General features: G+C 40.3%; 1 protein-coding gene and 1 pseudogene across 1 annotated transcript in view; both read left to right on the forward strand.

Moving 5' to 3' along the window:
• The window catches only part of LOC148026307 (uncharacterized), a 37,446-nt gene extending 23,540 nt beyond the window's left edge, over positions 1 to 13,906 (forward strand). The window contains exons 9-11 of the mRNA XM_087690729.1: positions 11,274 to 11,454; positions 11,572 to 11,699; positions 13,241 to 13,906. Coding sequence (XP_087546855.1) covers positions 11,274 to 11,454; positions 11,572 to 11,699; positions 13,241 to 13,463 — 532 coding nt within the window. The 3' untranslated portion in view covers positions 13,464 to 13,906. The remainder of the gene's footprint in view (positions 1 to 11,273; positions 11,455 to 11,571; positions 11,700 to 13,240) is intronic.
• Positions 4,349 to 11,266, forward strand: LOC148026308 (uncharacterized; annotated as a pseudogene).
• Positions 13,907 to 22,762: the final 8,856 nt, after the last annotated feature.

Raw genomic sequence — 22,762 nt, forward strand, 5'->3', positions numbered from 1 at the left:
CATTTTTACTGCTCTTGGAAAGCATAGAATGCTTTTGCCATAGGAAACACTTCACTAACCCCTATATGGCTTGGGTTAGGACTTGCATCAACCTTGACCGTGAGTTCCAAGAGTTCAAAATCATAGATTGGGATGGCCTTAAGGTCAAGTTGGTGGAATACCAACTTTTATTCATTGAGTGTGCCACTACGGGGCTACCTAGTTCCTTGATGACCAAATCACATCGTTCCTCAATTAACTTCCACATAGATACTTTAATTTTGTACAACAAGTGATTTCATAGTCTACTATGCCCACTTTTTGTGAGTTTAAGGGCCAATTATTGTGACACATGGTTGTTTGATCAATTTCATAAGAATGTCTCTCTTACATCTCCAAAGGGGGCCCTTGTTTTTGTCTTCTAGAAGGGAAGAGTAAGAAAGACAAATGAACAATGAAGATAAATGAATGCTAATGAATAAATACAATGCTCAATGCAGCAAACACACTATGCAAGGTGAATACTGAACCTCGAACTCCTGTGTCTCTACGACTGAGGCAAAGAGTATGAATTGGAGAGTGTGTTGCACTTTGATGGTGTTGGGATAAAGGCCCTTTATTCACCTCCGTGTATTATACATATGTATTATTTAGTTGTACATGTGAATGCAGCCTTACGTGCCCTAAGTATAAATACATTTTATTCTTTGTGTACCAACATTTGTTGGTACACCCAAATCGTATCGTACTCTCTCTCGTTGTCGCTCTCACTCACTTGCTCACTCCTCCAGCTGCAGCACACACTCAACAACGGGTATCAGAGCTTACAGTACAAGACCGATAGGTCAAGTAGGTAGCTCGCAAATAGGTGCCGGTAGGGGTCCGCAAGCGACCAATGGGCATTGTGCGTAGCTGACGATCAGCGTCAGGTCCAGCAGGTACATGTGGGTAGCGGGGTCCAACAGGGAGCAGACAGACGCACGCAATGGGGACCGGAGGCGGCAGACGCATGCAATGGGGACCAGAGGGGAGTCGAGGCGACCAATAGCAAGGTGGCAGGTCCAGTGGGCGCGGGCGGGGACCATGTAGCTAACCAAGCATGATAGTCGATAAGGCGGGCTGTTGACTAGGCACCACCAAGCGCACACAGTGGACGGGCCAGAGTCAACAAAAAGGCTGTGGCTTATATAAAGATAGGTGTCACTGATGACATTTTGACAGACATTAAGGGCTTAGATACTGATTATGCAATATGGGAGAAGTTGAAAACTACCTATGAGAACACCTCACTTGTTAATGAGGTGGTACATTGAATGTGCAAGTTGGTGAATATGCGATTGGATGAGTCCAAGCTTGTAGCTGAGCACTTAAGTGCATTTACTGGCATTTTAAATCAGTTCAAGGATGCCAATTTGGATTTTGATGATAAGTTGAGGGCGATCTTTTCGATCATGACACTGCCTGATTCCTGGGAAACCTTGGTGTTTTCTCTCAGTAATAACCCCAATCTCTCATATGGTGTGAGGGGTTTAATCTTGAATGAAGAAATTAGACGTAAGTCTAATGGAGAAGGCAGCAACTCAGCTTACAATGTTAGAGGCAAGGCTGAAAAGAAAAATGCAAATGCTGGACAGAGAAAGAGAAGCAAGAGCAAAGGAAAGGAAAAGAGTGATATTACTTGTTATTAGTGTGGTCAGAAGGGCCACAAGAAGCTTGATTGTAGGTACTACAAGAAGGAACAAGAGAGAAAGAAGAATGTAGAAGACAAAAAGAAGAAAGAGAATAAGACAGGTGTATCTGAGGCAGTCAAAGGCAAGGAAAAGGCCAGTGTGGCCTCCAGTGTAGTCATAGAGGAGCTCTTGGATACAGAGGCTGATGTATTATGTGCAGTTGATTATGATGCCTTTGTATGTCACATGCAGGATATGCAGATTACCAAGGCTGATGTGATTGATGCACTTTTGTTAGTTGATGATGGTGTCACTCAGACTTGGATTGTAGACTCTGGTGCCTCTTTCCATGTAACTCCTTGCTTGGAGTGTTTTGCTATGTTCAATGCATGCAGTTATGGAAAAGTATATCTTGGAAATAACCATGCTTGCAGCATTGATGGGATAGGCACTGTACACTTGTCTTTGGATAATGGGCAAGAGCTTGTGTTGAAAGATGTCAGATATGTGCTTGACATCAAAAAGAGTTTACTATCTGTTGGACAGCTTGACTCGCACAGTTACACTACACTGTTTGGTGGTGGTTTGTGGAACTTGAAAAAGGGTTCCATGCTGATTGCAAAAGGAACCAAGAAGAAGGACACTTTGTATTGTCTACACTGTAAAGCTTTGAATGGCAAGCTTCTTGCAGTTGCTGAAATTGGCTGTCATTTGGAGTTGTGGCATAAGAGATTAGGCCATATGAGCCAAAAAGGACTTGATGTCCTTACCTCTTTGAAGAGGGTTGATGGAAAAGGCTCTAAACTTGATTTTTGTAACGACTGTTAGTTTGGAAAGCAAATGAAAAATTTCCTTTTACTCTAGTGTCTCCTGTAAATCTAATGTCTTGGACTTCGTGCATTCTAAGGTATGTAGTATGCCCGTGAAATCATCGAGTGGTGCTGCATATTTTGTCTCTTTTATTGATGATTGTTCCAGGAAGATTTGGGTTTATCTGTTGAAAAAGAAAAGTGAAGTGTTTGCTGTTTTTAAAACTTTTCATGCATTTGTGGCCACTCAGACAGATAGAAAGCTGAAATGCTTGAGAACTGATAATGGGGGTGAGTTCACATCTACTGAGTTTAAGTCTTTTTGTGACTTGCATGGAATCAAGAGGGAGCTTACAGCTCCTTACAACCCTTCTTCAAATTCACATGCGCCTCAGGAGTACAGCTACTCCAAGACACCAAGGCCCTTCACAGAGGCAGCTCACAAACTTCTTTGCAAAGGAGACTCAGAAGACTTCAATACAGTTACAACCATAGTCCACACGAGAGCCTCTTTCACTGCCACAGTCCACACACAGACAAGGAGTACTGATTGATCGAGCCGTTCAGCTTAGCCGATCTAGACGTCCTAGGCCTCTACATAGACACTGACGATACCTTCATGGGCGGATACAAGGGACTATTGCTCGGGCTAGAGCTAGGCCCTCCGTACCCACACGAGATTGTACCATTTGGAGCTCATTGTTACTAGATAGAGTCTATGTTTTACACATAGCCATAGTTAGTTTCCTTTCTTATTTTGCTTTGTGCTACATATTTTGCCCAGACAGTTGTACCATCATACACATGATTGTAACTCATGGTCTCATAGGTCATTTTGGCCTTTTGTAGATGTTAATATATCATTTCATTTCATTTCTCTCTCTCATAAATAATCTCTCTCTCTCTCTCTCTCTCTCTAATAGATTATTCACCTGCAAGCTTCCAAATCAGCCTCTCTGTCTCTCTCTCTCTCTCTAACCTCAAGCCTCTCAGGGACCTATATCTTGAACCTTATCTTGATTCCTATACTTATAAATATGTGCACTAAGCATCAAGTTAACTCATCTCACTCAAGGACCAAACCGGAAGTGACTTCAATTTAGCCTAAGCCTCAAACATTCACATCTCGCACACACATTCAGCTCGAGCTTCAACACAGTTCAGCAAGCCTCTAAGTTCAACACACTTCAATTCATCTTAAGCCTCATACACTCATACATCTCCCTCTCTCCCTCTCTCTTTCCCAAAAGTGAAATCTCAACACAATCTCGTCCTATAATCTCTCTCTCTTTCTCTCTCTCTCTCTCTCTCTCTCACTCACCTCATAATGAGGCCTCAAACCATGGAAGCCCAACTAAATGAAACCCCGAGAGAGAAAGAGATGACCCAAAGTGACTATTGGTGGCAGCAAGTTAGCATCGTTGGGTCCTACAATAGCAAGGCGGGTGGAGCAAGACGCTTTGAGTGTCGCTTTTGTGGCATCAAAAGAGGTGGAGGTGCTGATCGAGTGATGGTGCATCTCCTTAATGTCCCCGGCCATGGTATCAAAGGTTGCAACAAGATAACACCAGAGGATCGTGCTCGCATGGCAAGGGATGTCAAGATGTATCCTGAAACTAGGCCCCCAAAGGACACTCACGTCATCTGAGCATCAATGCTTTCAACTACAAGTGGCACTAGTGGAAGTTGAGCTCGTGAGAGCAGAGCAAATCAGTCTGCCACTTTTCCTACGACTGCACAAGCAGTGGAACACAAGGTACATCATCCATCCCTCGTGGAAAATAAGGCAATTTGTTCACTGCATGGCACCCACAAAGGAAGGCTCAAGTAGATGCAACTGTCGCACATTTTTTTTACTCATGTGGAATTCCATTTAATGTGGCACGATCTCCTTTTTTTAAGGAGATGGTTTCTAAAATAGCCCAGTTTGGCCCTTCCTACTAACCTCCCTCTTATGATGCACTACGTGAGAAACTTCTACACGAGGAAGTGACCAGCATAAAGGCTGCCATCACACCAATTAAATAACAGTGGGATACCTATGGGGTGAGTCTCATAGGTGATGGTTGGTCTGACATATGCAGCCATTCCTTGGAAGGTGTCCTTGCTGCATGTCGTGGCAAGCCTCTATATATAAAATCCACGGAGTGTGGTACCCGGCAAAAGACAGCTCCTGTCTTATGTGAGATGTGGGTTGAGGTTGTTGAGTATGTTGGACCCAAGAATGCAATTCAATTTGTCTCTGATGGAGAGGCGACAAATAGGGCTGCAAGTGCCTTACTAGAGCAACAATATCCCCATATCACCTGGAGTCCATGTATGGCCCATTGTCTTAATAATTTATTGAAAGACATTGGAGCATTAACACGGATCAAGAGTACAATTGTTACAGGCAAGGAAATCATTTCTTTTGTCACTTGCCATCATTTCTCTCTAGCCTTGTATAGGCAATTTGCCAAAAAGGAGCTACTAAAATATTCAGAGACCAGGTTTGCCTATAATTTCCTTATGCTTTGTCGGCTATACAACATGAGGCCAGCTTTAAAACAAATGGTTGCTAGTCCATCTTGGGCATCATGGTCTACTTCAAAGTCAACTTTGGGCCAGTTGTGCTACACAACAGTAACCTAAGATGAGTATTGGGAGGAAGCAAAGCAATTGCTTCTTCTATGCTTACCCATGGTAAATCTCTTGCGGCAAGTGGATGGTGATGTACCGTATATCAGTAAAGTGTACGAAGCAATGGATCGTCTCAGTGAAAACATCCGTGCTCTTAATCTTGCTCCACCGAAGAAACAAGAAATTGAGGAGCTTGCAGTTAGCAAATGGAACCAATACTACTCAGCACTTCATTATGCTGCTTACAATTTGGATCCAAAGTTCCAACACAAGGGAAAGCAACTCTAGTCAGATGTTGAAGTAACTCAAGGTTGGAATACCACACTTCAGAAATTGGTGGCAAGTCTAGTCGGATGCTGAAGTAACTCAAGGTTGGAATACCACACTTCAGAAATTGGTGGCAAGTCCTGAGGAACGTCGAGAAATCAAATTTCAACTCGCTAAGTACCGCAACAAAGAAGGCATGTTTGACTGGCCTGATGTGCAACGTGATAGGTAATTCACAAAATTGCTTAGTTTTTCAATCTATATAAAGTTTTAATACAGCTTTTCTAACTATACATTATTTTGGACTGTTGTAGATTCCATGTACGTGCAGTTACATGGTGGGAGAACTATGGAGCTGATTCTCCAAAGCTGCAAAACTTGGCTGTTAAAATCTTCAGCCAAGTTTGTGCATCTTCTGCACTTGAAAGACTTTGGAGCACATTTAGTCATATACACACCAAGAAGAGAAACAGGCTAAGCACTCAGAAGGCTGATGATTTAGTCTTTGTTAATGCAAACTTGCGTTTGCTAACAAAGATGAAATCAGAGTATACTTATGATCTTTATATTGGATTTCATAAAGATGAAAACAATCCATGTTCCATGCAAGAAGCTGAAGATGAAGAGGAGGAGGATGCTAATGAAGAGAATCAAGATAATGAAATTAATGAAGATGACGAAGAGGAAGAGATTCTAGATGAGATAGATGTTTGATGTATTTTTATTTTCTTTTTGCTTCTTCTTGACATGTCATTTGTATTTCGCTTTTAGTTCTCGATGTTTAAACTCAGCCTTTATATCTTTGATCTTTTGTAAGTTTGGGCTTCCCTTCATTATAAATTTAGAAAGATGTTTTCATTCTATATGTTTCAACCTTTAGCATTTCTTGCAACTATGCTTCTATGAGGTCAACTAGGTTGGCTAAAGATGCATCTCTAATCTTGGCTAGTCCCTTCTTCCCTCAATGGTCCGATGGTTTTGTCTATCCTAGATGTTTGTTCCTGGTGTCTTGGGTTACTCGTCTAATTCCCGGGGTTGCACTCCTACTGGTGGGTTCGTTTTTAGCTTAATTCCCCTTAGTGTTTTCCTTGTTAATCCAAACACTTATACACTAGAGTGGTGTGACTCAATGTGAGTTGTGTAAAATTAGGCTTTCCAACTTTCACATACACTTAAGTGTCTACAATGCAAAGTGTAACATTTGATGAAGTCAATCACATCCAATCAGTTTCGCGCCTTGCGATTTTTTTGCGTGGATCGTGATTATTCCTACTAGATGGTTTGGGTTCCTTATGGGTTTTGGTAGGTGGTCTGATGGGTGTTCAGCCAAGTTGGTCAACTTAGGTCTCTATCCAAGGTAGTGGCCGGTGGTTAGTTATTTCAGTCACTCTTGGATTGCTAGGTCAAGGTTTTTGAGTGCAAACAACTCTTTGGTCTCACGTGTTATTCGGATTTCAACTTGGTTGTTGGACAGTTGGTAGTGGGCCCTAGCAGGTCTTAAAGTGGCAGAAAATAGTTAAAAATAGGGTTTTGGACAACTTGTTCGAGTCCTAGACTTGGCTGTCCAAGTCCTAGATTCGGCCATCTGAGTGGACTTCTATAGGTGAGTGGTTGTTTGAGTGGTCGGACTTGGATGAGGGGTGCCTGTCTGAGCATTTGAGTTGGCTGTTTGAGGCCCGAATTTGGTCCGAGTTCGAGTGGACTCTTTTTCGAGTTGGACATTGTCTGAGTGGACTTAAGTGGACTCGAATGTCTGAGTCCCCTAAGAATTTGGCCATCCAAGCAGTATACGGAAACATGCCGAATGGCACAAATATTCACTTTAATGTCTTAATGGACAACTTCTAATGCATCCAATTTCTGAATCAATACAATAATCATTAATAAAGACTCAAGGTGTACATAGAACGCTTGAATGTGTCAATGCCAAGGATTGCTGGTGCTGTTGCCTTTGGAGGTGTTATTCCCTATCTCTCTCCCAACAGCTCTCTCTCAATCTCACAGTGTGCAAATGAGCTCTCTCTTCCCTCTTTTCACCTTTTGTGTTCTCTCTTTTTCCCCTTACACTCTGTTTTCCTTCCTAGACATAAAAAATCTTTTTCCTTTCTTTCCCCAGTCCCCTATTTCCTAGTTATACAAAGAGTTATCTTTTCCTTTTTTTTTTCTTATTTCCCAAACCTTAATGTCTCAAATCAGATCAAAATACATTTCTTCTACTCTAACCAATGCACAGAAAGCTTTCTAAACCTAGACCCCTATTTCATCACTCGATTTGGAGCGGGCAAGCACTCAAGCTTGAATTTGTTGATCACGACAACAGAACTAAAATGTCGTCGCTCTCGCGAGCAAACCACCGAGATCCATGGACTGCTTATTGCTTCAAGTGTTTCAAGCCGAGAGCTATGGCTCTCTCTCATATAGCCGTGTGCACTTTTCCATACACAAATGTAGTGAGCTTATCTTTGAATCCAATCGAGTGTCTCCTTCCATGAATCCGCCAATAGTTCCACGATTCAAGACGTGCCCTCAAACAAGCTCCATCTCCAAGCTCCCATAGCCATGTGTGCAAGAAGGGAGAAGAGAAGAAGATGATGATGAAGAGAGGAGAAAAAGAGTCCACGGTATCTGACTCTCTTGCACACACTCTTCCTCTCTCATGCACAAGAAGGAAGAAAGAGCAAGAAGCAAGAAGAGAACAAGTTTGGCCACACACAAGAATGAGCTTCTTTATTCATTTCTTGACTTTTATACATGCCCTATCCCCTCCTTGGGTGGCCATCCCCTTCTTGGTTCAGCCTTTGTCCACCCTCTACTCTCTTTTCTTCTCCTTCTTATTAGCGTTGGCCTCAACCCTCACCTCTCATTCTTTACAACTTGTACATGAGAGAGTTCGACACTCTTTTACAAAATGAATTGGAATGCGCCTGACGCTTTTCTTGCTAACATATTAAGGTGCGCTTATTATTGTGCGCTTCCTTTTATATTTGAGACTTTTTTTTTGCACTTCGTGTCTTTAGATTTTTCATAGTGTGCCTTTGTTCTCCGCCTTCCTTTTGCCTTGGGATTGTCTTCCATTTTCGATCTTTGGAATTTTTCTGTCTTGGTCTTCCAAGGGTGTAACAAAAAGTGCATGTCGATAAGGGAGCATTCACACCAGAGCTATAGAGCAACATGATAAGTGTAACATCTTCTTATCCACATGGACAAAAGCACTACATCTAAAGATGTGAAAGTGAGAGACGGAAGGTTTCTTATCAAAGAAAGGCTCATATGGAGTCTTATCCTTAAAGTACATATTGGAGACCCATTGCGGATGTGAACCATTGTAGCAACCGCCTCACTCCAAAGGGAATGAGGAAGTCCACAATGCTTCAGCATTGATGGCGCCATCTCAAGAATGGGTTGGTTGGTGTGCTCTACCACACCATTCTCTGATGGTGTGCTTAGATGAGTATACTCAATTCAAATCCCATGCTTCTTGCAAAACTTCCCAAATACTTCAGAGCAAAACTCGCCACCTTGGTTGGCTCGAATATGTCGAACTTTGAAAGTTGCTTGTTTCTTAGCAAATGCCTTCCAATTCTAGAAGTTGGAATATGCCTCGCTTCTTTTGTATTCCAGGAAATAGGGACACACATACTTGCTAAAATCGTTAACAACGAATGTTAGATGATACTTGGCCTTCCCTGGAGACCATACTCATAGGTCCACAAAAGTCCGTACAAACCAACTCAAGTGGAGTAGATGCCCTATGTGAGGCAACTTGTGGATACTAGATACAGTTGTCAATGCTACTTGACCCAAATGTAGCTAGGGCACAAAGTGTTGATGGGGGGAAGATCTCGAAGCACCTCCATCTTCTTTCGGGACGCCCGTCGAGTAGAGTCAAAGTTCAGGTGCCCATAATCAGGAATATAAAGTATGTTGGTAGAAGAGTTTTGACGAGCTGGTAGAAGGGAATTGTTCCCACTTCTCAAGTGGGTACAGAACAATTGTCAGCAATGGTGATGGCAACCCCTTTGGAGTGAAGGTGCTGAAGCCAATCCTGACAATATGTCATATGGGACGAAGCCCCATTGTCCACCTTGAGCCATGGCTTCTCTCATGTGGAAGAAGTAGGTGCAATGTCTTTGACCTTAGATGAATTTGCACGAGCTGTGGGAAACTAGCAAAGTGTTCCCAGTCTCCCTCTCTCCAGCAATATGTAGCATGCATGTATGAGGCAACTATGAAATGGATGAGAGGTAGCCTTTAAATGGGTAGAAATAATAGGAAATGATGATCAGGTCGGCCAGCATTTAATGAGGCCATTAATGCAGGTAGACTTGTTATAAATGTACCATGTAGTTAGAGATTCCATGCCCTCAGATATGACGCCCATACAGCCATGATATGTACATTGCTAGCACATTCATGCAGAGACCTCTTCAGCCCCATTGGCAGGCCACTTTGTGGGTTTTGTATCATGTACGAGGATTTCTGACCCATGAGATTTTGTATGGAGAAGAGGTCTCACTGATAAGTTGGACAGGTTCAGATTGTGCTGATGACATAGACTCCCGGAGATCTACTGCAGGTTTTTGTTTTAACTTGGGATCAGGTGCCATTTCTTGGAGCAGAAAGCGACGATGTACTGTTGCTCTTTCTTCCATACAGGCCCAGTATCAAGCTGCTTGTGCGGCTGGTCAAAATTCTCTTTGGTTGAGGAGGATGATGGCTGAGATTGGGATTTCCACAGCCACAACCCATTGTGATTTGTGGGGATGGTCAGAGCTCCTTGGCCATAGCAAGGAATCCTATGTTTCATGCTCGCATGAAGCACATTATATGGAGTATTAGTATGTTCAGGAGTGCATATAAGATGGGGAGCTGGAGTTGGTTTACTGTTCCATAGGGAACAATGTGGTGGATATCTTCATGAAGGCTCTTTTGTTACCTTCAATTTTTCATCTTTCGTGTATTTTAGGAGTTTAGGCACACCTATGATTTGAGAGAGGGTGTTGGTGATCATGACCATCTCTTGGTTGCGAGCCCTACACTGATTCAATGAGGGACACTACGAGCTCTGTTCGGATCCACGTATTCTGGTCACTTTTTGCCTTATTGTCATTGTCCCTTTTTCTTGGCCTTTGTTCATCTTTTTGGCTCGAGATACTACCTTAGAATATTTTTAGGGTTACATCACCCAAGAGTAACTTTTTGGGTCTTTTTAGAGTTTCTTGCCTATTTGTAGGCACATCTATCAATTGGTCATGATCACTTCTATCCTTGTTTCTTTGTCACTTACTTCTCTTAAAGATGTGAAGTTGCAAAGGGGAGCCAAACTTATTTGTTTATGGTATGGCACTTATGCACAAAAGGTCTGGAGGCGAGCCTTGAGCTTGCTTTTCAAGGGCACTAGAGGAGAGATGCACGCCTTGGAGATCATGTCTCAGAGAGATGCGTAGCTGTTTGGGATACATACACCTTCCTGCCATGGATGCTTTAATTGATTTGGCTTTGTGTCCCGTTTAAATTGCCTATTAACTCAGTGGCCAGTCCAGGCTAGAGGGAAATTCAAAATCTCATTTTGAGAACAGCCAGCCTGGGGGCAATGTTTCCATTAAGGTCTTGTGATCTATAAGTTATATTAATTGTTTGATTGAGGTGTAATATCATATTTTTTGGAAAGAATATCTCGAACTCAGTTCCAATTAGTTAACCTGAGGTCAAAACTGATACATAAATGAGATGCATCTCACATTCGTCTCAACAGTAAATGCAACTGAGTGCTTGAAAATTTTACACTAGTTTGTCTTATTTTATAGAAAATATTTAACTTTTTTCCACACATCTCTAGAGTAATGTTATCACTATGGAGAAAGTACAAAATACTAGGTATTTGACATGCATGCTCCTACTTTTCAGCTCTTTCTTTGTGAATGTATAGGTATGATGAGAAAAGAGCACAAAAATGTAAAAGGAAAGAGATATTTCGAGATGTCATTCAGTGTGGTGAAAAAGATGTTGTGGAATGTTTTGACAAATACTTCATGCACTTGCCACCAAAGCCATTGGAGGAAGAACCACGCCGCTTGTTCCTTGCTCCAATCAATCGGCCAACAACAGATGTTAGTCCTTGTTGCTCAAACTGTAAATCCATTTTACTATGTAACCTTTGAGATGGAGTTTCACAAGAAAGGCATGTGTGCTGCTTGAAATGGATTACTTCATATTTCTGTATGCAGATATGGTTTCGCCATCAAAACATAAGCTCAAGAACTCTTTTAGACTGGTTCAAGGACATGGCACCTATATCAACAGGTCAGCCACATCCCATGAAGGCATCTATCAATGATTCAGCATCTTTTCTAAGGTACTACCTACTGTGAACCTTTCCGTTATATTGCTTGTATGCCTTGCACTCACATGATTGAATTGTGTTAACCCAAACAATGCGCAATACATAAACTGCATATAGTATATAACTTGTGTTGAAAATGCTGTTTTTCTTACAGGATTAGGTCTGTACCATGACCCTCATCAACTTGAAAGCTAAAAGAAGTTATGTTCTTAGTTAAGGAGGTCGTTTTTCCCTGAAGAAGAAAACCTCTTGACACATAAGGTGCTAGTCTCCCAAGTGTGTAGGGCTTTTTGCCTCCTGCTCAGGTGGTCTGAGTCACTCTGTAGTCTTATCTATCTACCTCTCAGTGTATGAATGATCTCTGTCCATATATGGGTGGGGATTCCTGGACTCTGGAGTAGAAGTATGCTACTGCTCTTTGTCCACACTGCATCTTGCTGTCCACATGTACCATGCCATAGGGCTGCCAGTAATCTTCCATGTATATTAGTGGCTTGCTGTCCACTGGCTGAGAGAAGGTGGGAATGACTCTTTACTGCTATGTAGATATCTGAGAGGTCATGTTCCCCTCAACATTCTCATATTTGCAAGTGGGCTCTTTGTCTATGACCTAGGCTACTGCTCCCTAGGTTGCATCATCTCACTGTGAGTGGGATGACAAGCCAATCTGAGGGCTCTTTTCCATGCCTTTGAATGCTGAGGTAGTATCAAAGGCAATGCCTCTGAGTTTCCTCTGCTTCTTCTTCACATTCCTATTCCACAGGTACTGGAGGTCGAAGATTGAGAGAAACAGGAGAGCAGGTGGTGCCTCTACTAGCAGCCTCCACTGGCAGCTGCATCAGCAACTAAGAACAACTTCAACCTCACAAGCAAGCAGATGGCAAAGTGCACCAAAGAGGGCAAGGGCTTCAAATAGAGCATGCACATACAGTTCCAGACATCAACATGCAGTTTGTGTGCTGTGAATATAAAATATTATTCAAGGCATGGGGAAGATGGTGACCGGGTAGCGTGAACTTTTTTTGCAGAGTATCGAAGTATGCACTTGTCAGCTGTGAATATAAAACTACTATTCATGGTGTGGGGAAGGATGGTGACCAGCTAGCGTGAACATTTTTGACTGGGTAGGGAAGTATGAACTGTCACGGAAGACATTTGGGTCGACCTAAAAGCTGATATCCAAAGACTATGCTACTTAAGCCAAAGCTCTGGAATCTGCCACAGCCTCTTGAAGCAAGGCTTAAAATTTGCAGAAAGGGTTGATCATTCTATGATAATTAGCAGTCCTCTCAATTTAAAGAGGGAACCCCAAAGAAGTGGCATTACATCCTGCTCTAGTGGCTGGTTAGATATATTCCTGAGAGTCTCTAAGAGATCAGCCATTATCGCTACTGTTGTAATTTATTTCTGAGATTTGATGTATTGAGATGAACAATTTTTTTGCATTTGGAAAAGCTTGTTTTTGCATCGAACTTTTGTTGGTGTGATATCCACAAATCTATTTTTGATCTATAATTGCTAGCTTATAGCTGCTGTGCTGTTGGTTTATGTAGGTGTGAGAGAACCTGTAGTGAGAAAGAAAGAAGTTTAGATTCGAATCTTCATCCACCAGAAATGGGCATCAGAAGCCCGCATGTACTAGTTGTTGAAGAGGTGGATGGGAATACAGCATCTGGAAATACTGCAGGCCTGCCAAGCAATGCTGATGAGGAAAATAATGAAGGACAAATTGGAGAGAGCCAAGAGGATTTGACAGATATGGATTCACATGATTAAGTAAATTTGGAGTTTGAGAGGAGCATGGATAATCCTGGAAGCATGTTAAATAGGTGAAAATTTTGCTAAGTAGGAGCAAGTGTTTCCAAGTTGAAAAACCATGAGGCTGTGCTTGAAGATACTGTTCTAAACTTGAAAACAATGAAGATTAACACCAAAAAATATGGATTCTTTGAAATGCTGAATTTCTTTACATGGAGTGTAAATTTTCTGGAGTAGTTGGAAGATTGGGCCATAATTTTGTGTGTACACATTCTTGAGGAGACTCACTTCAGGTGGTAACCATCATAGATGCACTGCAAATCCCTCCGTTATAATCCTATGCTGGGTCTTTCAGCATAGCAGGAGAGCTAGGAGCTCTTGTACACAGATGGCTCAAAATTATATCATGGGGTAGTTGTATTCACCATTTTGGCGTACTGGTTTAAGAGTTAATTTTCTGAGATATATAGTCAACTCTGCCTCTTAAACAATGTGATTGGCACTCTCTCTTATGGCTAAGGGAGATCATTTCAGTGGATCAAACTATATTGGGTTACCAATAATCATGGCATATGTGTAGTTTCATTTGCCATTGGTAGCATTGTCTCAAAAGATATTAATCTTCTTTTGCTTAAGGTTTTGTAAATTTTTTTTGTATTTGCACCTAAAATGCAAGGAGAACTAAACATCTTGAATATTATTCAATAACATTTGATGTGTGTGTAAAACCATACCTCTTATTGACTTTCTGTAAGCATAAGTAGCCTTGGATAGTTATGTTAGTTGATATGATGGTGACATGAAGACTAAAATCATTTGGGCATTGGTGTATACATTATTCCCAAGCTATTCTTGGGGAGAGTTCGTTGGAGCTGGCTTTTTCCTCAATCTGTGGCAAATTTTGTATCCAAGAAAGCCTTACTCTCAGATGTATCTTATGTCCTCTGGGAGATGTGATTAATGATCAAGGGGAGGTGCTTTCTTCTGTTTCACAAGCAAGACTCAGTTTAGGTCTTTGAATTTATCAGACTTATGATGGGAGATAAATATGCTCATTTCATGTGTGCAACTAGTTCCACTCCTTGTAGAAGAATACAAACATCATGATCGAACAATTAATAGAGGTGTATATGGATTTTCCCCCTTTCATTTGTTATTGACTTATGGGGACCAAGGTTTATAGATGCTTTCTCCATGGTTCAAATCCCATGGAGCTCAGCTATAGAACAGAAGTAAGCATGAAGTGATGGAACATGCAGATTTTCACAATTTGTAAGAGTAAATTACATTTGAAACAAAGAGTGGTAGTATGGAGCTGGTTGGATTGTGTACTTCCATTGGAAAACTTACAGGTAGGTGCACTATCAGTGGGGATTCCTATCGATCTTTAGTTGGGAAAGTAGAAGTAAGCTATGGAAGGTGTAAAAGGAGAAAAATTACTTCTGCATTTACATCCAATGGCAACAAAGTTTAAAAGTTCATTGGGCAAAGCTTTTGTTTGCTTGTGTCTAACTTTTGATGTTTTGAGTGACTGCATGTTCAATGTACCTAAATGTTGGCAAATATTGCATAGGAACTTGCCTTGGCCATCCGTATTGCAAACTTGAAAGAAACTTAGCAACTTGTTATGTTTGTTTACTTCATTTAAAAGCTTGGACGAAGGAAGTAATGGGAGAGAATGTAAATCAAAGCTTCATCTTCCTTGATAAGGGCTTTTATGATGCCCAATGTTGTACATAGAGGTAGTTTATTGGTTGGTTAGTAAAAAGCAGGCGCATGGGACCATGGTAGCTTTATTCAGGTAGTGTCTTGGGATCCATGCTTTGGACTGAGTACAATTCGTATCTTACTGCATGGTTTGGGCAACCCCAAAGATGTCGCCAATTTATTCCATTCCACATGTGGACTTCGCTGCAACAGTTGTAGGAAGGAAATCACATGTTCCTAAAGATGAACTTATCTAGGTAGATACATTTAGAGGCTGTGTTGTGGGAGAACATTCTAATTCTTGCTCGAGCTTGACATTGGATTGGATGCTTTCTGCTGGTCTTCCTTAAACTGTTCTCCAATGCATGCTACAAATACTAACGACTCAAATATGTTAATAAGATTGCCTTTGAGTGAGCAAGCAACAAAAGCTAGGCATGATTATCCCATGTGTGTCAAGATGAGGATCCTAAAGTAAACCATTGGCTATGCAGGAAGTTTATGCAAGGCATATGTTATTACACTAAATATACACCCCGAGTTCTCATGATATACAAATTGTAAGTCTCATGGATATTTGGCTCTCTAAAGTGCCTTTACTCAGTTAACTATCCTCAGCTCAATGAGCGGATCATGTGCTCCTCTAAAGTCTCTTTTTCTGCTGCATTTTAGGTCCAAAATCACTCATCCAACCGTTATCATCATGCCAGCCACATGTTGCATATGATGGAGGCCACAAAAATGCACAGGCAAGCGCAATGTACGTCAACGACGACGACAATCATCGAACATGACCTCAATAGGAGCAATGTGATAGTGTTGCCACATTTGCACAAGCAGCACGAAAGCAACTGTCATAAGCGCCATATCCATCAAAGTATCACAAGCAGCACGAAAGCAATGTATCGATTGTAAAAGATGAAGATGATCTTACTATCTGGAAAGAAACCTGTCGAGGTGAAGGATCGATCTAGCAGCAAAGGGGCGGAAGAAGCGAAGCACGCTGCTGTTCCATATTCTGAAGGCGCATGCCATACCGAGTGTATGGTGTAGGGTGAAGGGGCCAATGGTTGAATAGCTAAGAGTTTGGCAAACGGGTCTTCACCGCAGAGAGACAATTTGAATAGCCAAAAGTCTCTCTCCATTCGTCCAAGCAATCATTCAAAACAATTTTGCTTGCGATTAATTCCAATGTAGCATGCATGACACTTGCAAGCAAGCCTTTACCAAAAAACATATGCACGCCAATTGAAAGTGGGGCTTCAGCTCCCTCCTCTCTCACAAAAATTGAAAGCCACATATGCTTGTTGTAACCAATCCCCCCTTTTTTATGTTCTTATCTTGGATAGCAAGTGTTTTATAATGGATCCCCGCTAGGTTCACGAAAAGTGTTTTATTACCGGCCCTCGCTTAACGCTTACACCCTTTCCCCTGCAATATTTGGAGAACTAAACTTGTAATAGCAATAGATTCTAAGGATTATATGTACATCTCTTAGGGTCCTCCTACAACAAATGCTGCTTTCCACTTACAATTGAGCATTTCACTTGCACCACTGTGACTCTGATTGCCTCGACTATGAGAGCCTTTCATTGTCCCTAAGAATTTGATGTGGTCGTGTTGATCTCAAGAAGTAAGTAGGATGCTTCTAAGAGCCTAAATTAGGGATTGATTTGCTAGTAACTAGTGAAAAAAAAGACTAATGTGGGTGCTATAAAAGATCGCACAACCCCTAATGGTGAATTTCAAGTATGTCAGAAATTTACAATCGAGATGACTAAATTCATGTCAAGAAATTTCTTTTAAGATGAATGACTTGAATTTATATGGATAATCATAATCGATTTTCATAAATTATTACAAGATAATCAATGCTTTGGGACAACGAGAATATAAAATTGGATTTTCTAATGATCACTCAAAATTATGAACCATGGCTACCTCATTTGTAGCTAATTCAATTGCAACGTTTTGAGAAAAGGGAAAAGTCAAAGGTTGGTCAAACTAGTCAAAAGTCACTTAAAGGAGTCAAAGAAGACTAGTCATTGGTAGATTAGGAGTAGGGACCAAAGTGAGTTGACCTCGTTCCTATTCAAATTGTAGTATCTCCCAAAATCACAACTTATATTTTTATTTCTATTCATTGTATGCATATAACACCCCCCAATAATTAATGAAGATATGTGGGCAAGTGTGGTCGTCAAAAGAGCCATAGGTATGTAGAAATGAGGTGACCGGACTTGCGAGAGAGACCAAGGGTTGAGGTTGCATTTTGAGCTCAAGCCCCATCTTCTTACTTATACCATAGCTATTGCTTGAGAGGGAGTGTGTCTGTGTGAGAGTAAGAGGGTACTAAGAGAGTGAGGATTCTCTTCCATTCATTCATCTTCTTTCCTCTCTTTGCATTACCGCATAGTGCTCTTGAGGTCTCCCTATTTGTATGAGAGAAAGAAAGAGAGTGATGGATTGAGGGAGAGAGTGAGAGAATGAGAGAAGGAGAAGGAGAAGGTTTTTCTCCTCTATTGCTCTTCTTCTTCTTCTTGGTGGCATGAAGAGGAATGGGATGGTGGTAGATTGAGAGTTTGGTGTGCAAGAGGAGCACATTTGAATCGTGTGGCCATCAAGATCTCTGGTGGCAAACTACAATGAAGAGGGGTGAGTACTTGTGAGCCAACTACAAGCATTGAGTTCTCTTTATCTTCTTACTTACTTTGAATACTAACTTTGGATAGAGAGAGGGGAACATAATGGCTTGGAGCTAGCCACGTTCCATACTTGAAGTAAGCTCTTGAATGAATAAAAGTTCGTTTAAAGTTCTAATATTGGTAAAAGATTTATATATTTGGTTTTTTGGCCGGGACCAAGGATAGAATGCTTCTTGTGTGTGAGCGCATACTCTCACACTGTGTAGGAATAGGAGATTGTGATTGCTTAAAAGGATTGAGTTTTGTTTTCCAATTAGAGAAGGGATGGATAATAAGAAACATACATGGCTTATTTAGGAAAATCAGTTGTGGTGAATTAAGAAGTTGGTCTTGTCAAAAGAATTGAGTTCTTTGAATAGACACTCCTTCCAAAATACACATGGTTAGATAAGAAGGCTAAGTCAAATTGGAACCAACTTGATATGGACATGGAGTATGGAGTAGATTAGACTAGGATTTCTCTTCTTTCAATTCTATTGCAAAAAAACAGTTAAAAATCATAAAAAGCTTCATTTTGCAATCTTTCTAAGCTTGAGTTCTTTGAATACATCAAATGCATTGCCTACTTGCATGGATTGATGCACCTCAAGTCATATCTTACTTTGTAGACCATAGAGCAAAAGCATATAGAACATTGAGTGATCTAATATTCATGTTTGCATTTCTATTATGCTTCTTGAACTCAATAGTGATAGGAAATTGACTTTCCATCATGCCTACATGTGGTAGAGTGCAATGTCTAGTTGCTCCAATGCATTGGTTTTTCTTTCCAAAAAGTTCACACTTAGGGACTTTTGCATGTGCAAACCATGTCCATAGCATCTAGGCAACAATCACTAGTAGCGAGTTGTGGAATAGGTAAGCTAGGGGTTGTTTGAGCACGTAAACTAGCATTCTCTCACTGTCACCTCAAATGTAGACTCCATTACTTTGATTACTGACTTCTTGAGTAAAAAATACCCACTTTTCATCCACAACACTGCTTGGCACTACAATTTACATCTAGAAGGTCTTTTGCAAACACCCTAGTTTTATATCCTTATAATTCACATCACCCCACAAGGTGTCCCATCTTGCAAGATGAGTTCTCCATACAACTCTCACAAGCAAGGACTTGAGTTAAGATAATCGTTACATGCACAAATCCAAAAACACTCACATTGCAAGTAGAATTGATCACTGTAATGATTTAGGACTATGATATTAATGAACTATCCTTGCTTTTATCACATGTTTTTCCCTTAAAAAGTAAAAAAGAAAAAATATATATGTTTGAATTTAGGATTTCTTAGATTTTTATCGAGCTCGGTACAATTTTTAGAACCAAAATACTATTTTCTACGTGATTTTCTAGCACTTTTGGGGCTGCTTTTACATTCTCCTAGATGTGCATGTGAGTATCTGCATGATTTAGCGAGATAAATTTGAAGATTTTAAAAATAAACTTAATAAAATTTTATCTTTAATAATTTATCCAAACATGATTATCCTTGTTTGGCCAATCTTGTTGCATGGGATTACCACAACCTCAGGTTGGTGCATGATTGCCATTATTTTGGGTTCTACCTGCACCTTCTCTAAGGTGCAATGCTAATATAGCATTTTGTTTCTTACATCTCAAGACCTGTATCCAAACACGTGGATACCCTTGTCCAAGTCCCATGGACACAATCCATAATCCACTCGTTATCTAGAATAGGGTATTTTAATATCTGCATATGTTAAGCCATGGAGGTTTTCCATCTCCATCCTAGGCCCAATGCGGGGTGCCTCCCGACCCACAAGCTATTGTGGGAGAAAATTGATGTTTCATGGTGCACTTCTTACCACTCAACCTTCAACCTATGTATCAAGAAGTCCCCATCTAGATCTCTTGCCTTTATCAACATCTTACGATGCAATCATGGAGGTGATCCACTCGTGCATCAAACCTTTCTTTGGACAATCTTTTGGAATGAGTAAAATTCTCCCCTTCATGGATTTTCGAGGCTCAAATAAGAACAAGACAATTTTTTTGCTACTGGATACATATTATCGTGCTGCTTTTTTCCATTTCTAATTTCAACATTCTTTTTGAAGTAGTTTTTAGAAATGTGGCCCTTCTAACCACAATGCTAGCACTTCCTCCTATCACTAGAATTTTGTTGCCTATTAGAATCTGTAACTTGGTCTCTTTGACCTCCCCCTTCCTTGGGACTATTCTCCTTTATTTTACTATGTATTATAACTTTGACCACGACCATCACCTTGGCCTCTCCCATGACTTTTACTTTTGCTAGTAGAGTAAAACACTTGTTTAGACTTGTTCTTATTTTGAGAAGAAGAGGAATCCAAGACAATGTTCTTCTCCTCAAGTATCAATATAGAAATCAAGTTTGCAAAATCAAGGATATTATCCCTCATATTCATATATGACATGAAGCTCTTGTATTCATCTCCAAGTCCATCTCGCAACATCATCATTATCAACTACTACATTGATATATCCAAGAGCTTCCTTAATACTCTTGATCTTCAAGGCATAATTATTAATGGATTGATTCTCTCTTTTCACTTGATTAGGTCTAACTTGAGTTGCAGCTTTTTGGCTTTTGTGTTGTCTTTGAATAAGCTTGGTAGATTCTTTCATGCAATACCAAGGGTATCAAATTCCTACAAATAGCCCATCATGCTATTTATGACATTGATAGACAATCAATACATGACTTTGCTCTATGTCTGCTCCCAATCTTTCCTAGACTTTAGCTGTTATGGAATGCGTCACGTAGGAACTTCAGATGCTACTGCCATGTCTCCTTCAATGTCATTCCAAACACCTTTGCTCTTCAAGAAATTTGTCATCCCGTAAACTTTCATATAGACAAAAGGAGAGAGAGGTGAAGAACCCAAGAGCATGCACATAAAAGCAATGGAGACTTGAGAACACAAAGAGATAGGGTTGAAATCTTATTCTTTTTCTTTCTTCTTCTTCCACTCAAAAGAACTAAGTCTACAATATGATAAAATACTAATATAAAAGTACCACAATGCATGTACACGTGATCACTAAGCATGAACTTGCTAAGAAAATAAGATGTGGTACAATAAATGTGTCATAACCAAGGGTGATTTATGTGGATATAGTTAGTTTTAGAATCATTGGCATATCGTCATGTCAATGATCTAATATGCTAGTGAGTAATATTCTACCATATCACCAAGGCACGTAATGGATGCTAGCTCATATAGAGCTCGATATCTTAACACTAGCCTTCTCCTTCATATTCTTGCTCCTAGAATCTTTATCACAACACCACACATGACACGTGGAAGGGGGGAAAAATCACTTGTTACATGGCCTTTTATAAGCCTTATCACTTAAGCTTTTCAAATGATGCAATATCATTCTTGCCTTCAATTAATCATCACGGTACTTGCTTTTCATGATGTTTTTCTATGGTATAAAATTTTGCTTGTTGCATGATAGTGGTTGATATATTTCTTTATAGTATTTTCAATTCTTTTTTTCATAATCAAGGCTTTAAAACCATCTCTATTGTCTACTTTATTTTAATATTTCAAAAGAGAAAGCCTAAGGTGTGTCCACATGTTTCTTGATCAAATGATCCTTGAAGCATGCTAGCATGTGAAACTTTCTCAAAAAAATATCACATGATGTCAAAAATGTCAACCTTTTTGAGTTGTGCTCCATTGAGTAAAGGAATCGAGCCACACTAAAGTATCAAGAGGAGCCCTTGTAAGTTAAAGGTCTCCTCATCCTCAAGGGGAAGATTGATCACAATAAAATCTTAAAATTGTTGTCTTCAAGAAGTTTTCTTATTGAAATACCTACTTTCTTCAACATGGTGTCCTACTAAAGAACTACAATAAAAAATCAATGATATGCTACCAAGGACACCCAATGCTCCATGCGAAAACAATGTGTGCACTTGGAAAAGCTATCCAATGTGTAAGTGCACTATGTAACATGCAAACACATGTTTATTGATTAGAATTAAAGTCATTTACTCTCCAACCTCACTTCTTGTAGAAAAATGAATGTGCTTCTCTCTACTCTCCTATAACTCATAATGCTCTTGATAAAAAGATGATCGTATGATGTTGACTAGAAGAAACAACACATCTCACATAATTATTGATGTCCTTCGTGACCCTCAAAGATACCCAACCTCCTCATTCTCTAAAACCATGGTTCCTAACAAGTGGCACAATATCCCAAAAGTGTGTGCATAAAATTGTGCATGCACAATGATAGGTGCTCTATCTAGTGTGCTCACATCTAAGTGTATATAGCTACATAGGGGTCATATCTTGAAAGTGCTCAATGATGTTGCAAACATGCATCTTTCCAATCCCATGGCATGGAAGTAGATGAACTCTAGGGAGACGACCCCCATGTGTAGTGAATTAAAAAAAAAAAAAACTACTTGTGATGTGCTCATGAATCCAAATCCTAGTGAGGTGCGGGTCATATCTTGAAAGTGCTCAATGATGTTGCAAACATGCATCTTTCCAATCCCATGGCATGGAAGTAGATAAACTCTAGGGAGACGACCCCCATGTGTAGTGAATCCAAACAAATCTACTTGTGATGTGCTCATGAATCCAAATCCTAGTGAGGTGCAAGTGAAAGGTATTTGTAGCTAATCTATCTAATATCCATGATATTTATAGCTTTGATGAGGGTCTAATATTTTATGACTAAAGAAAACATAATCTTGATCAAGAAAACACTAACTATCCAATGAGGAAAAAGTAGATAACCTAGTCTAACACATGGCCAAAATTCCTAATCTATAGAAACTTAAAGCAAAAAACCACACGTGTAAACATATAGCCAACACCTATTTATGGAGTGGAGCTTTTTAGTCTTCATGAAAATGTGTAAGATATGAGGTATCAATG

The sequence above is a fragment of the Lygodium microphyllum genome, chromosome 13, assembly GCF_053477565.2.
Source record: "Lygodium microphyllum isolate KBCC chromosome 13, Lygodium_microphyllum_v1.1.10, whole genome shotgun sequence".
Taxonomy (NCBI): Eukaryota; Viridiplantae; Streptophyta; class Polypodiopsida; order Schizaeales; family Lygodiaceae; genus Lygodium; species Lygodium microphyllum.